Below are 17,395 nucleotides of genomic sequence, written 5' to 3' on the forward strand. Positions count from 1 at the left end.
GGTTCAGGAATTATGAATCTTTAGCGCATCTGGCATATAAATATCCTGCTATGCCGGCTTCAACAGTGCCACGCGAACGCTTGTTCTCGCTTTCAGATGATATTGTAAACAAGAAGTGGGCAGCATTATCTCTTGCAAACATAAAACTTGTTTGTCTGAGTGACTGGCAGAACAAGAAGTAGGACTGGATTTGAAGGCTCTGAAGTTTTACACTGTTTTGTTTTTGAACGCAGTTATTTTTTGTACATAGTTCTACATTTGTATGTTCAACTTTCATGATAAAGAGACTGCACTACCATACTTTTATTAGGTGGATTGAAAAATACTATTTGTTTTCTATAGTACAAATATTTATCATAAAAAATAGAGCACTGTACACACTGTATTCTGTCTTGTAATTGAAATCAATATATTTGAAAATATACAAAACTATTTAAGTAAATGGTATTCTATTACTGCAGTGGTCTCCAACCTTTATACGCACAAGATCACTTTCTGAATTTAAGAGAAATCCCGGCTGTACCCTGTCCCTTCCCCGAGGCCCCGCCCCACTCACTCCATCCCCACCTCTCTCCGTCGCTCTCTCTCTTCCACCTTCACTCACTTTCACCGAGACAAGGGGGTTGGACTTTGGGAGGGGATGCAGGCTCTGAGCTGGGGCCGAGGGGTTCTCAGTGTGGGAGGGGGCTCTGGGCTAAGCCTTGAGGAGGGTGTTGGGGTGCAGGTGGGGGTGAGGGGTGCAAACTCTGGGAGGGAGTTTGGGAACAGGAAGGGATGCAGGCTCTGGGAGGGAGTTTGGGTGAAGGAGGGGGCTCCGGGCTGGAGACGAGTGTTGAGGTGCAGGAGAGGAGTATGGGGTGCTGGTTCTGGAAGGGGAGGATCAGGGCTGGGACAAGGGAGCAGGAGGGGGTATGGCGTGCTGGCTCTGGGAGGCCTGCCCTGGCCCACGCCGCTCCCAGAAGGGGCCAACGTGCCCCTGCAGAGGGGTGTGTGCGTGTGTGTGTGTGTGTGTGTGTAAAAAGATATGTCTGTGGCTCCGCATGTTGCCCCTCTCTGTGGGCACTGCACCCACAGTTCCCCATTTCTGGCCAATGAGAGCTACAGGGGTGGTGTTTACAGGCAGGAGCAGCACACGGAGACCCATATCCCCTCTTCCCCTGTGGGGGGATGTTGGCCACTTCTGGGAGCGGCGTGGGGCTGCGGCAGGAAGGGAGCCCACCTTAGTGACAGCCCCACTACACTGCGGGACTTTTAGCGGCTGGAGATTGCGATCGACTGGGAGAGTCTCTAGGATCGACTAGTCACTGGTTGGTGACGTCTGTATTAAAAGTGCAATTAATCACACAATTGTTTTAATTGTTTGACAGCCCTAATTTTTATTGTTATAGATAAAATAAGTACATGAATAAGAAGTGGCCATATGGAATTTTACTCAACATAGAAAAAAATTACTTTTGATCAGGGATCCATCATGAAATACATAAATCTGAAGATAATTTTCTTTTAGAAAACTATAAGTGACCTAGGCTCCAAGTGAAAGTGCCTCTTTAATTACAACCAGAGTCGTCCTACCACATCACTATAATAAAGTATGTTGAATGGGTTGAACAAGATTAACAGCTCAGTTATCAGAGGTACCTTTAATTCTTTCTGTACAACAATGCTAGTTGGAGCTAAACTCAGAAAGTTTAAGAAAAAAATTATCTGAAAAAAAATGAAGGAATACCTTTTGATATTCTTGGATTTGAGGGGTTAGTAACATGACAGCTTACACAGCTGTGGAAAGGACATCGAAAACCTCTGTTCTCAAACACAGTAAGATGAAATTTTCTCACACAAGCCTCGTGGTAGAATTTACCACACTGGGATACAATACAGCGTTTCACATCTGCCTTTCTCTCCTTACACACAAAACAGGTGTGAACACCTAAAAATAAAAGCAAAAAAGTAACATTCTATTTTTTACTTGAGTTTCTGTATTTAGATTATATTTCGCTGGGCAGAAAAAAGGAACAAAAACAAAAAACTCTTACTTGATCTAGATCACTGACTCAAATTTAGTTATAACTTTGAGAATTAAAGGGCTTCTAATCAACCTATCCCAAAACAAATCAAATATAACTACAATATAAATCAATTACTGTGTAAATTGTACACAGTTAAACTCCAACTCTTCAATCGCTGACTTGCTTACAAGTTCTTAATTAAAGAATCTTTTAATACTACAGGAGTACAATAAAGGCAATTCTTTTTAACAATGAAGTCAATAACATGGGTTGTCTGTGATCCTGAAGATGACAAGATCAGCCTACAATGTGAGACAGTTTATGAAGCTTATTTCTGTGCCACCTGAAAACCACGTCATGAAAACTTCATTATTATGAGTCACAGTTTACTTCAACAAGGTTCAGCATCTTTTCTGTTTAAAGATGCAACAGGACTATAATAGCTTTTAAGTCATGTTCAAGTATTATAAACCAGGAGTAGTTATTACAGGAGAAAGAGCAACAGATTTATTACTAAGAACTACAGTTAGTCTTTTTATAGGATGAAGAAGAGATTGAAAAATGAGAAGACTGGAGGGCAGGGGGAAGAACAGGACTTGTTTAACCTACTTCTTTTACCTGATTGTAGGACTTCTAATGCCTTCCACAGTTTTTGAGTCTTCTGGAATTACATGATGACAAGTATTCTGCAAGTGTTATGATTATGCATTGCACATGCTAAACCAGCTCAGGATGCACGTGGTTTCAACTAAAAATGCTAGCTACCTGGATTTTCCAGCACTTACATGAAGAGACAAAATTAATGGTAAAGTGAGCTCCCATCCTGCCTGGCACCAGGAGAAAAATAGTTTCTTCAGATATACATAATCTCAGCTAACAAGCTTTGTTAGGACAAATGATATAAACACTATGGCTTTTTATTAACAGAAATGGACAAGACTTGCCTGATGTACATTCACGACAAATGAATTTTCCTGCTGGTCTTCCAGGGAGCCCAAGGCAGCTTACATGAAAAGCTCCAAAGCATAAGCCTTCACACAACAGGAGATCACCTGGTTTTTCACACAGCTTTTAAATCAGAAAAGTATTGAGTGTTAAAAATATGCACATGGGATTTACTGTTTTCTTTGTTATTTCTCGCACCTACTTCTCCTCTCACATTCTTTGTATCTGAAGTGAAGGAAAGGATAATTCTACAACCATCGGATCATCTAGTTTCCAAGCAGAAATGTTTTTTCCATTCCTACAAATATTTAGGATGTATTTAATAAATACAAAATATTTACATGTATGCCCTCTAGACAGACACAGACAGTGCTAAATAATGTAGATTCAATCTACATTGTAAACAAATTTTCTACTCTTGGAAATTGCAGACTAAGTAAGGCTAAAAGCAACCTTATTTTCTCCTTATCAGGAATACTTAACGTAATATGCTAGGCCTTGTGATACTTCCAGGCCTGAATTGTCAGCATTGGCACATGAATAAAAAGCGGTTACCTGCCTTTTCATATCTGTTGTTCTCCGAGATGTGTTGCTCATGTCCATTCCATTTTAGGTGTGTTCACACCCACATGCACAGTTGTCTCAGATTTCTGCCTTAGCAGTTTCCATAGGGACAGCTGTAGAGCCCCCAGAGTGGCGCTCCCACGGTCCGGTACATCAGGCACTGCCGGACCTGTGCCCTCTCAGTTCCTTCTAGCCAGCAACTCCGACAGAGGTAGAAGGGTAGGAAATCGAATGGACATGAGCAACAGTTATGAAAAGACAGGTAACCGGTTTTTCTTCTAGTGCTTGCTCATGTCGATTCCATTTTCAGTCACTCACAAGCAGTATCCATGGAGGTGGGCTCGGAGTTCACAGTTAGCAGCTTGCAGTACTGCCCTACCGAAGCCAGCATCTGGGTCAGTGCATAATGGGACGTAAAAGTGTGGATGGATGACAGGTGGCCACTCTACAGATGTCTTGGATAGGCACATGGGCCAGAAAGGCTGCCAAATAAGCCTGTGCCCTGATTTAGTGGGTGGTGACAATCGCTGGGGGTGGCGCCTTCATTGGTCGCAGCAGAAGCGAACGCAGGCAGGGATCTAAGAAGAAATTCTTTCAGTGGACACAGGGTGACCTTTCATTCTGTCAGCCACAGCGACGAATAACTGCGCCGACTTATGGAATGGCTTAGTCCTGCCAATGTAGAAGGAAGCGCCTGTCTGACATGTAGGGCATGTAGCCTGTGCTCCTCTACAGACCTATGTGGCTTCGGAAGGAAGACTGGTAAGAATATGTCCTAGCTCGAATGAAACAGACTACCTTGGGAAGAAATGCCAGGTGTGGCCTTAGTTGGACCACGTCTAAGACTGTGTAAGGTGGCTCCAAGGTGAACACCTGAATCTCAGATACCTGGTGGCCAGACGTCACTGCAACCAGGAACGCAACCTTCCAGGAGAGAAGGAGGGAGCAGGAAGCCAGCAGCTCAAAGGGAGGACCCACAAACTGCGACAGCACCAGATTCACGTTCCATGGAAGGTCGAGATCCCTGACATACTGGCAGAGGTGCTCTAGGCCCTTAAAGAATCTGGCCGTGATATCCTGAGCAAAAATCGACCTGACCTTGAATGGTAGATGGAAGGCCAAGATGGCCACTAGACGGACCTTGATCGATAAGAGGGACAAGCCCTGGAGCTTAAAGTGCAGGATGTAGTCCAGAATAAGTTGCAGCGAAGCCCGCTTAGGATGAACACCTTTGTCTGCAATCCAGCAGGTGAATCGTTTCCACTTGGCCAGGTAGGTCGCTCTGGTGGAGGACTTCCTACTTCTCAACAGAACGCGATGAACCTCGCTGAGCACTGCTGCTCCTTCGCGTTTAGCCACACAGCAGCCAAGCCATCAGATGTAGCTGACTGCCAGGTCGGGGGCAGAAGAACACCATGGTTCTGGGACAATAGGTTCAACCTGAGTGGTAGCTGCAATATGGTCACCACTGAGAGGTCCAGCAGAGTGCTGAACCAATGGTGGCACAGCCGCATCGGTGCTATGAGGATGACCCTCACCCCGTCCTGTTTGATTTTCATGAGGACCCTGGGTAGCAATGGCACCGGGAGGAAAGGCATATATCAGAGCCTCGAACCACAGGAGCAGAAAGGCGTCTGACAGAGCTCTTCTGTCCATGCCACCAACTGAGAAAATGACGTGGCATCTCCTGTTCTGCCTGGATTCAAACAGATGGAATTGACCTCCTCCGAATTAAGAGATCACTTGTGGTGAGATGAGAATGTCCTGCTGAAGCAATCTTCCAAAGTGTTCTTGGACCTTGGAAGGTGAGCAGCCACGAAATGGATGTTGTGATGTAGGCAGAAGTCCCAGAGCCAGACGGCTTCCTTCACAAAGGGCAGACAACCTAGCTCCACCCTGCCTGTTGATAAGGAAGTCTGTAGCCATGCTGTCCATCAGGACCTGAACTACTCTGTCTTGTATATGAGGTAGAAAGGCTTGGCAGGCTAGTCAAACCAGACTGAGTTCCCTGATATTGACTGAGGTTTTTGACCTTCTGAATGAGGAGTTGCTCATGAGAAGGGTCCCTGAAGAGGGATGGGATAATGGGGGTGGGAAGGATGGTTGGCTATAAACTGCAGGGTATAGCCTGAAGAAGCCGTATCAAGCACCCAGCGGTCTGAGGTGAAACGGGACCAGGCCGACGGAAAATGGTGGAGGCAGTTGAGGAAAGTGAGGGTTGAGTCCGGTATATTGATTGGGGTGCAGTCCTCGAGTGCACCTTCAAAATGACTGCTTCTGGCGTCCCTGACTTGCGGGAAGGTCAGGTTGGGCAGCCAGGCAGGAAGAGGACAGATAGCGTCTGTTAGGCCCTTTGTCCTTTCGCCTGTAGGAGTCAGACTGTGTCGGAAGAGGTGGAGGATGAAACAGCTGAGGGGTGTGCAAGCCCAGGGATTGGAGGGTGACTCAGGAGTCTTTGAGCCCACAGCCTAGAGTCAAATAGCTCATAAAAGGAGCACTGAACCCTCAAATGGCAGGTCCTGGATTGTGGCCTGCATCTCTTGGGACAGCCCAGAAGCCTGCAACCAGGAGCTACGTCTCATGACCACCGTCAACACGACCACCCTGCCAGACGAGTCCATTGTGTCCCAGGACACCTGAGAGGACTCCCCAGGCCACCACCGTGCCTTTGCTCACCAACATGACAAACTCCTGGACATGATCCTGTGGAAGGGCCTTTGTGAACTTATTATTAAGTCCCACAGATTAAAGTTATAACGTCCCAGCAGGGCCCGGTGGTTAGAGACCCTGTACTATAAGCTGGCTGTCAAATTTTCCTGCCAAATAAGTCGAGTCTTTGCAAGGAGATAGTATTTGTTTTCCGCTTTCATTGACCTCAGCGGAACAGATGAGGGGTTTGCCACACCAATTTGGTTATTTTGAGCACTCCTGGGTGGATGGGAAATGCAATTTTTGCCAGTGTGGTGGCCAAGATGACACTGAAGAGGTCATCTGCCGCCTCAGCAACCTCCTCAACATGCAGACCAAGATTTTCGGCAACCCATTCAAAAGATGGCCTGGTGCTCCTTAAAATCGTCCAGAGGACTGCTGGTGTGGGAAGGTCCAGCCACCACTTCGTTTGGGGACGAAGAGGACAACTCTGTTGCCTGAGGGATGGTGTCATCCCCTCCCTTCTCAGGGGAGGACTCCCTCGACCCCAAGGTATGGTGCACAAGCTCTGCTTCCGCCGTGGTACTGTGGTCTGATTGTGGCACAAATGGTACCTTAGCTGGTTTGTCTGATGTGGCCAGGGAGGGCTGGGAGTACTGGACTGGCATCATTGGCACCCCTCACAGGTTCCAGTATGGCAACGGGGGGAGGAGGGGTGTCACGGCCCCTGCTGTGTTGGAACCGTGGCCGGGGACCACCTCGGTCTCCCATGTCTCCGCGACAGGCTAAAATCGCAGTCCAACCCTGACCACTGTCCTCCGGTGACCATGGCGGGTCCTTGAGGCCTGGTTCTGCCTACTGACCCTGGTAAGCGATCAACAGGGGGAAACAGGGAGTAACGTCACCTGCCAGAAGAATGGTACCAGGGCAAGCGCGAATGACACCAAGATCTCGAACGAGCCCTCCAGGACGGAGACGAACGACGAGGAAACCTTCTGGGAGAGTGTGTTTGGCATCTAGGCGACATATGGACAGATGGTCGTTGGTACGGGGAGCGGCACCAAGAGTCCAGAGTCCCTCACCTAGTAGGAGGGGATCTTGATGGAGATTTAGGCCTTCTGGCTAGCGAGCTAGGCTGGGGTGCCTGATCCCGAGGTCACAGCGACGGGGACTTGCGCCTTTGATCCGGTGACCAGTCCATGCTGCAGCACCCTGGTGGCTTTCTCCTTTGGTGCTGTGAATGGAGTCATTATCGGTCACCTGGCGTGGCACCTGCGGAGCCAGTCGGCCTTGCTCCTTAGCCACTGGGACCACTTCGGGGACTGAAGGCACCATCACTGGGTGGGAACCCCTGCTGCTGCCTGAGGTGGGAGGCGGGGCTGGTGGGTCCGACATCTGCGGTACTCCCATAGTGAGTGCATGACCTGACACAAGTCCTTTGCCCAAAACCCCTCTCTCCTTTGGTGCCAAGGGGCTTCTTTTCTTCGGCCTGTTCTTTGGTGCAGGAGAAACGGAACAGTGCCAGGCAGAGTCTGACACCGGTGGCGAGCACCGAGGCCAAAGTGTTGGACGTTGGTGCAGCCATGGAGGGTTCTGATGCTGGATGATGAGCAGCCTCCATGAGTAACTCCCTCAACACGATATCCTGCTCTTTCTGAGTCCGCAGGCAAAAGATGGTACAGATGCGGCACCTGTCTTTCCTGTGGCCTTCACCCAGACACTTAAGACAGCTATCGTGCGGATCGCCGATAGGCATTGGCCTGCTGCATGACGCATACGGCTTGAAACCGGGGGAGTGAGGCATGCCCGCTTAGGACAAAGTCCAAAGTAGGACTCTCTTGACTAACACACGCTATCAACTGTCTATGAAATTATGTATAACAACCACTAAATCAGTCAATGGACAACCACTGCTGTTCTTGGGAAGCAAGACAAGGCACTCCAACCAACTGTAATGGGCAGTAAGAAGGAACTGAGACGGCACAGGGCCAGCAGCACCTGATATTCCGCCACATAGGAGTGCCACTCCAGGGGGCGCCAAGCCAGCCCTACGGATACCGCTAAGGCAGAAATCTCCAATCGTGCACCTGGGCGCGCGCACACATAAAATGGAATCTACATGAACAAGCACTCGAAGAACTAAAAACTGTCAAGATATAATGACAGCACAGTTAAGTGATTAGTCACCTCAGCATTTTAAAATAAATGTAATTTCATTATTACTATATGTAAAGAGTGAGAAATAGAGAGAATTTGCTTGTTTGGCCCTTGGAGACAAACCAGATACGCTACCTCATTTTCACAGGTAATGATCCCTTTTTAAATACTGCTAGCAGCATTTTATTTTATTTTTTTAAAAAAGCCTGACCATACCAATACCATCACTAAAGCAAGTGTTATTTATATTACAGTCGTGCCCAGAGGCCGTAATCTGGGTCTCACTGTGGTGTCACTGACACTTTACAAATACACACACACACACACACACACACACAGAGACAAGTCGCTGCACTGTAGGGTTTACAATCTAACACTATCTAGTTACCTGCCCTCCTTTAAGAAAGGTATTACGTTTGTTTTGCAGTTATAGAAACTAAAGTGGAAAGGCTACATGATTTGCCCATGGTCAAATAGAGGAATAAACTAGAATTCAACAATCCCTGTCTTCTAGTCTAGTGCTCATATCACTGAACTATTCCTCCCTCAAGAGATGTAAATAACCCAGGCTTGGATGAAGCACTAACTACCCCTGAGTTCCCAAAACCCTACTTCCAGTCTCAGTTTTGTATCTTTTAAAAAATGTTTCGAGAGAGAAAACGCAACAGTAACAAATGACTAACTAATGTCTCTCACCTGACACACATATTCTTTTTTTGCTGCTGCTCCTCGCTCAGATTTTTTGGATGATATAGATGCTTCTGTCTGAGTCTCATCTGCACTTTCATAGGGTGACTCTGATCGTTCATCTCCTTGACCATCCGAGATCTGAAGATTAAATGTATGCATTAAATCTATCAAATTCACAGAGGAAAATGGTTGAGTGTAATCAGTTTTGTGAGAAAGTTACTAAAGGAATTATGAAGATGGAAATCTAGACTAAGACTGTGTCAGACTATTATTTGCTTTGCCACCACAAAAGGAAATTTTCTTAAAAAAACTAGAGTTACATGATTGTGGATGTCCTGTAAAAAGGACTAACCACTGTTTTCATAGACTAAACAAATAGTGTAGATCAGGGGTAGGCAACCTATGGCATGAGTGCCGAAGGCGGCACACAAGCTGATTTTCAGCGGCACTCACGCTGCCCGGGTCCTAGCCACTGGTCTGGGGGGCTCTGTATTTTAAATTTTAAATGAAGCTTCTTAAACATTTTAAAAACCTTATTTACTTTACATACAACAATAGTTTATTTATATTTTATAGAATTATAGAAAGAGACCTTCTACAAACATTAATATGTATTACTGGCACACGAAACCTTAAATTAAAGTGAATAAATGAAGACTGGACACACCACTTCTGAAAGGCTGCCAACCCCTGGTGCAGATAAAAATCTCAGGATCTTGCTGCATGCTATTTTAGATTCAATTTTCTATTATAACTAGTCAAAAGTCAACATATTGTACCATATGCACACGAATGGTAGATTTGTCTAAGGACTAGAAAACGTGTTCTTTGAAGAACGTTCTCTGCAAATTCACACTTATTAGATGTATATAATCAGTGCTGTTGAGCTTTGGATACCCTGTGGAAAAGCACTGCCCCACTGGACAGTAGAAACATCACTTCATAAAACTGAACTTTGGAGCCTTGCCTAGAACATGTGAAGACATCCCCAACTACCTTGACTCGGTCCACTAAATCTCCATCTCATGAGTGCAGAGCTCCAAGGAAAAGGGAAAGACAGCCCCGTAGTGTGAATATGCAGAGGCAACACACTCAAAATCACATTTACTATGGTAAATAACCTTTTTTCCCCCTTTTTCAGGGTGGCCTATGCATGCTTACACCAGTGGGAGTCTAACAAGCAATAATTACCGCCCCCCCCCCCCCCGGCAAGGAGACCAGGGAGAGGACTTCTAATTAATAAATGATTGCAAAACTGTCCTCTTAAAGTAAGCATCAGAACCAGAAGCCAAGTCAAAAGAGTAGTGCAGCATTTCTGAAGATTTCTACAATTAAAATATTATGGAGGCAGGCAATCAATGCCACTTTAGCCTACACTAACGTGAAGCTGAAGACTTTTGGTACTTGCCATCCTAGTTAACATATGTTTCAATACACAAATGAATTCTCTTGGAGACACTGAATGAAAATGAAATGGTCCTTTAGGCTAACCCCAATGGCTACAAAACATCCAGTTTACTTCCTAAATGCTCTTGTTCTATTCCAAAAACAGAAATTAAAGCCCTTTTGATATCTATGGTACAGATGTCCTAATTTATCCTGGTGAAATACAGTGACTAGAAAAAAACTTGCAAGCTCATCTCACAGATGTAACTGGAATTTTAAAAAAAACCCAGTTCCTTAGGGTACATGCTCTACATCTGGTGACACAGCTGGCTCCCTAAAGCATGGGGATTCTCCAGCCCTATTGTTTAAAATCATCTTTGAAAAATTAGAAAAAAATATCTTTTAAACTCAGATATTCATGTATTACACCTTAGCTCATCTACAGTGTTCACATTTAAGATATTCTACCTATTTGCAACTTCTATCTGTAAGAGAGATTTGTTTTACAGGGAAGACTGCTAAAACTGGTAAAAGCTTTCAAACAGGTAAGAGGTGTGTCCACTCTAAGGCCCAAAATTGTGACCTAATATAACTGTTGTAAATATGGGGTGATCATTTGGATTGCAGAGAGTTTCTGTGGTCCTGGAAACTTGGGTGAGAGGGCTGTTTGCTAAATGAAGAAAGACAAAATTGGTAGGCAAGGACATTTTATTTCAAACTGCTAAAGTTTTACAGAAAGGCTCAAATCCATATATTGCAATGGGAAGAGGGAGAAGGGGAAAAGGTGTTTCTTCAAATATGTTCAGATAAAATTTTGGATAACTGAAATAATTTCAGTGTTAATTGATGTAAGAAGAGATGATCCTGATTTGGATAACAGGAAATTTCATATAATTGAGGTCCAGAAAGGCTGTGGGTTTTTAAAATTACCATTTTTAATCAGTTATTTGTAAAGACAAAACCATAGTTTGATAGTGTACTTTTAATCCCCTAGGACTATGTATGTGTTTTACATCTCACTCACAATGATTTTTCCCCATTTCAAAACACTGAAGAATTTTGTTTAGCAGTTTTAAAAATCTCAGAATTTAAATAGTTAAAGGAAACTTTGTTTCTCTGAGCAAAGTAATCAATCAATTTATATTGGGAGATGTACCTCATATCAAAGAATTCTGAAATAATTAGTTTCATATTGTTTTAAGTTGAAAATGAAATTTTTGAGTGCACCGCCAGCAGCAGCCATCTTGCTGAAAAATGAGTTTCAGATAGACAGTATTGGGAGTTTGTGGAAACACACAACCATTTCCATTCTGGTTTAAATTATCTGACACGTTGATCATGTTTATGATAATCACAGCAATTTTAATTTGTATGAGCAGTATTTAAACTGTTTTGTATTCTCATTTTTTCATCCCCTAGTATGTTCACATCCCCCCCAGACAGCCCAAATTGATCATCTTTAAACGAAACATCCAGGAGCTGTTAGGTACCCTTAAAGGAATGAAAACTTAATTCTGCTCTATATGCTTTAACACTAAAAAAATAAAAACTAAAAAATGTATAATTCATAAAATACAGCAATACTAGTTGCTCCCCAAAGAAACACCATCAAAAAGCATTCCCTAAAACTTGAGAGATGTGAAGTGTGCCTTAAAGGTTAACATAGCCTCTGCTGCATCAAACAGGGTAAGAATGTTCCAGAATCCTCACATGGAAAATGCCTTCGTCATTCCCAGTCCCCATTTTCTTAAAGCCAGAGCAATGTTAACACACGGTTGTCTCTAAATTTTTTTTTTTTTTTTTTAAATTAAAGATGTGCTTTAAGAATTATTTTGGGGAAACTCTATGGTCTGTGTTATACAGGTGGTCAGACTAGATGATCACAAATGGTCCCTCCTGGCTTTGTAATCTATGAAACATTTCAAAATGTCGCAACAGCAAAGGGCAAGTGCTAAACTATTTGGGTTTTTATACCTTAAACTCAACCCAGAAGCTAATAGGAAATCAGCATAGAACTTGAAATACTACAACAGTCATCTGCATAAACATTGGCACCACCAGAAAGGACCAACCTGCGCACCTCCAATACAACTGCAGTGATGACTTAATCAGCCCACTTAGGGTAAGAAGGCATCGTAACACCTTCCTGGGATACTAACACAACATAGAAACTCTCAGCCAAATCTAGTTTTGTGGGAGGAAACCACCTACACAGAACAAAAAAAAGGCACAACTATGCCACCATTCAAATACCCTCCCGGACTGTATCGTATATCTGAACGGAGACAAACCCATCAACAATGGCCCGACAGTGTCCTCTGATCAGATCTGTTATACCTCTATTGTATAACAATGCGTGAAACTGAGGGCAAGTCTACACTACAAAATTACATCGACCTAAGTTATGCCGACCTACAGCCACCACCATAATTAAATCCCTTTTGCATGTCCACACTATGCTTCTTGTGTTGGCAGTGAGCATCCTCACCAGGAGCGTTTGCAATGATTTAACTGTTAGTGTGAGGCATCGTGGGATGGCTTCTGAAAGGCAGCAAGTGTCAATGTAAGCAACACAGTGCCAACACTAACATTGCGTCGAACTAACTACATCAACTTAAGCACTCCACTGAGGTGGATGTAGTTGGTACAGTGGGTGTGTAACATTGGTGGAAGCTACATTTTAGTGTAGATGCATACAGAGTTAGGTCAACGTAAGCTGCCTTATGTTGACATAACTCTGTAGTGTAGACCAGAGCTAACAGAACTAAAATCAAACATCTCAGCTTTTCATTATGTCCACAACACAATTTCACATAACTTGCTTATGTCCACAACTGCCATACAAACTGAAAGGGGGAGCTTCCCATAATCCTCCTTCCACCCTCCAGGTGCTTCATGTTTTCAATGCACAGTGGCATTGTTCAACCCTGTAACTCTAAGGTAAGCCTGATCTACACTATAGAGTCAGATTGACGTAAGGCAGCTTATGTTGACCTAACTCTAAGCATCTATGCTGAAATGTAGCTCCCATCGATAACTCGCCCACTATGCCTACTTAACTCCATCTTAGCAAGCGGCATAGTGCCTAGGTTGATGTAGTAAGGTGTAGATACTGAGTTGCTTACATCGACTGTCGCTGCCTTTCAGAAGCCATCCCCCACAATGCTCTCCACTCACCGTTAAATCAGTGCTTGTGCTCAGGTGAGGGCGTGCACTGCAGTCACAAGGAGCATAGTTCGGATGTACAAAAATGACTTAATTACTGCAGTGGCTGTACGTCGATGTAATTTAGGTCAACTTAATTTTCTAGTGTAGACTTGCCTGTTGCCATTGAAAGGACACAGCAATCAAATTAGGGGAAGACTGCAAACACCTAATGAAACACTCACCCAAACAACTATTAACCACTTCCACAAAGTAATCTCTCCAAAAACCCAATTCCATCCAAGCTTCTCTCCAACATCATCAGTATCAATACGCCTATATCCCACTCTGTACCACAGCCTCCAAGCGCCTCATGTGGGCTGCTACTATGAAACCATATCCTTGCTGCCATTTATGGCAGTATGGTAGATGAAGTCATTCTGAAGGTGGAGAAAAGCTTAATAATTATGTCTCATAACCATGCTTCATGAACCACTCATATGTAAAACAAGAATCCCACAAATATCTACCACATCATAATCTTTATGTTCTCATCTTCTTTAGCTCTCATCTCATCAAGATTTGTAAGCTAGTTCAACAATTTCCAATCTCCAAAGTTATCCAGAAAAGAGGATGGAAATATCTGGTACAGATATTAAGAATAAAGCTAAAGGCTCTGCTATTGCACGCATGCTACTGGGTTGCAGGAAGTACATGTAAAAAGGAGCCAACTGAAAGAAACTATGTCGAGCACAAGACGGAAAACTCATGAGACTTGACATACGGGACACATGCGAAGTGTGACCCAGACTAGACAGGGATGGCAGTGCCTTGCTCATGTCCTAAACAATGTCTGATATTGTGGGAAGGATTCAGATTAATCTAGGTGATGAAAGAATTTCATAGCACTAAGTGTTTTTTGTTTTCTTTTTAACTAACAAAAGTATAATTAAGGATCAGTTCACTCACTGTAATGTAGTTACCTCTAGAGTAAAACATAACTAAGAAGATTACTATTTTAATGTGTCTGTTAAAATACTGCATAGTAAAAGCATCAAACAAAAGATCATATGCAAGCTTCTAGACTGCGGTGCTCTCCATATTTGGTTGTGTGTGTCTGTGTAAGTTCCTATTTATTAGAATTTACCCCAAGTCCACTAACTGAGCATGTATTCATATTACAAACAGTAGAACAATTTCCTTAATAAGGCATAAATTACATAAAATTAACTTCTCTTTCCTGATCTCCAGTCAAAATTGAGGGTGACTATCACTCACAGTGGCAAGACCAGATATTTAATACTTTTTAGCTATGGGTAGCCTGCAATTTTATTATGTGTCTTTTTACATTTACCAGGGAATATTATCCTCCCCACACACTCAGTGCTGCTTTTAAAAAAAAATGACCAAAAAACACTAATGGGAAAATAAGCTTAAGTCAATGCAGGCATTTGTTTAAAATATTTACTGTAAAAATTGGCAGGTTTCTTCAATGTGACCTTACTCAAAAGTTAACTGTTCCATTACTCTTTTGTGCATTGTGTACACAATGAAATACATCCAAAACCAGAGGATTGCTATTTCATTGTTTTGCCTAAGTTAAGCGGAAGTGTGTCATCAACCTATCTAGAAACACGAGCACTATCAAACCAGGCAGTTGCTATAGGGTAATCATTCTCTCCCTAACTCCCCTCCTCCCCCAAGTTGTGAGGAAGGACTGCCTCTGAAGCATCTACCCAGCATAATATTGACAAAGCAGCAAATGATTTATAGTCAGTTGACAGGGAGGGAGTTTTAGAAACCAAATATATAATTTCTTCACTGGAAACTGGGGGAAAAGAGGAGTGAAATTCTGGCCCTATTGAAGTCAAAGAGACCAACCGGGCCAAGATTTCACTCTGGGACTTTGTTCTCACATAAATAGCAATGACCTTATTAGTCATTCAATTAAGTCACTTGTAGGAGTAAAAAATTCTCCTTTAGTGTCTGAAGAGCTCATATTCCCAGTGCATACTATACATCATATATTGCTTAAGTAAGCAATACATGAGATCTTTAAAAAAGTGAGTCTAGTCAAGAAAGTTGATTGCATTGCTTTTTAACATTTAATTTCTCCATTGTTTTATTATTGACAGACTTTGTAGTACTGAGTCAAACTGAAAAACATTTTCAGATGCATTTATAAAATCTTTTGTTTTTATAGTGCCACGTTTCAACTGATTTTCAGCAACTGGAAGTTATGTAAAACTATATAAAATGTGATAGTATATAATCAAGCAAAGCACGTTGTCAGGAAGCCTGAGTCTCTTCTCTCACTCATTTTGTACTAGTGTAGTAACATTCTCTTCAATGAAGTTACTCCAGATTTACATTGGTGTATGAAAGAGCATATTCAGGCCTCATTTCCTACAAAGTTCCCCTTTCCTTGAAATACATCTTTAAGTTGCCTTACAGTCCTTTCCAGGGTTACCAAAGGCAGAGGATTGTCTAATGGATTGTCTTTGACAATGGTAAGCATACTTTTAAGAAGGCTATATAAACGATTTTAATAAAAGCTCTCTTCACTATTGTTTCCTTACATAACAAGAATGCTTTGCATACCACAACATTTGATGCACAAATCTATTGTAACTAAACCAGTAACAGACCCTGAAATTTGGTTAATGTTAGTCCATATTTATGGGTATAACTTTGCAAATAGGCTCAATATTTCCCACTTATTCTATTACTTTGGCCGAGCAGCTTTGTGCAGAAGGAGTACATAATAATAATGCACAATAAAACCTCAATGGGCCTATACAAAACAATGAGACAGTTCTGTGGAATAACGCAGTTTCCTTCCTCAGAAAACAGATGTTGATTAGATGAGGGTGTGCTCATATGCAATTTTTGTGGGGGATGCTAGGGAAGGGTGAAGGAAGAAATTAGGTGTTTCTCTGTACAAGTTGAAATAACTAAGGCCCAAGAACCAGTGTATATTTTCTGGAGTTAGTTTTTCTAATTTTAACATGTCTAGTGAAATTGTTTGGTGGTGTGTTTTCTTCTGGAACAAATGGGAAAGGGGGATTAAAAGTAGTATTTATGTACAAAAAAGTCATTTTTTTCAATTTTCTTAATTTAAAAACTCCCATCAGGTGCAAGCTATAATTACGTTGCCAACTAAAAATCATTCATCAGAAGGGTCTTGAGGGCTCGGAGGATATTACGACACTGCAACAGATATCACACAAACGTTAGGCATTTTATCTAAATTTGAGATAAAGCAATTCCTTTTTACAAGTAGAGTCATTTATCACAATGTTTTTGTACCAAATATCTGATGCCAGTTCCATCATTGTATTTAACAGATAACGAGGGAGCAGCAAGCCAATTCACCATACTCTAGGGACCAAAAGCAATTGATTTTTTAAAATTTAGATTATCAGGTGAGCCACACCTAATCTGCGCACACCCACTTCACATAAGGACTAAGTGTATGCACATCAAGTATTAACATGGGCTTCATACCTGGACAAAGGAATTCTCATGTGTAAAGTGAACTGGACATATTGATATAATCGATTTGGCCTCCGGCCATGTTGTGATAAGCAGTCTGGCAGCAAAGAAAGGAAATTTTAGCCTGAGTTTCAAATGAGCATGTACCAAAGTAAGTTAGTTCTGAAGTTGTTCTTTTTTAATACAAAAACAAAAAAAAGCAATATTCACTCCCTCCACATACACATTTCTTTACAGAAAAACATACTACCTTTAAAACAGTCAGCGCCAAATATTAACTACAAAAACTGCAAGGGGCCAGTGCAAAACCATCAAATGCTAAAGGTTCTTTGGGGGGGTGGGGGGGAGCGAGAAGGGTA

At 42.7% G+C, this 17,395-nt stretch overlaps 1 protein-coding gene across 1 annotated transcript in view; it reads right to left on the reverse strand.

Annotated features, from left to right (window-relative positions):
• The window catches only part of NSD2 (nuclear receptor binding SET domain protein 2), a 170,228-nt gene that overhangs the window by 62,662 nt on the left and 90,171 nt on the right, over window positions 1–17,395 (reverse strand). The window contains exons 11-13 of the mRNA XM_075066635.1: window positions 9,018–9,149; window positions 2,951–3,074; window positions 1,727–1,927 (exon numbers count right to left, since the gene is read on the reverse strand). Of these exons, the coding sequence (XP_074922736.1) occupies window positions 1,727–1,927; window positions 2,951–3,074; window positions 9,018–9,149 (457 nt within the window). The remainder of the gene's footprint in view (window positions 1–1,726; window positions 1,928–2,950; window positions 3,075–9,017; window positions 9,150–17,395) is intronic.

This window comes from Chelonoidis abingdonii, chromosome 5 (genome assembly GCF_003597395.2).
Source record: "Chelonoidis abingdonii isolate Lonesome George chromosome 5, CheloAbing_2.0, whole genome shotgun sequence".
Lineage (NCBI taxonomy): Eukaryota > Metazoa > Chordata > Testudines > Testudinidae > Chelonoidis > Chelonoidis abingdonii.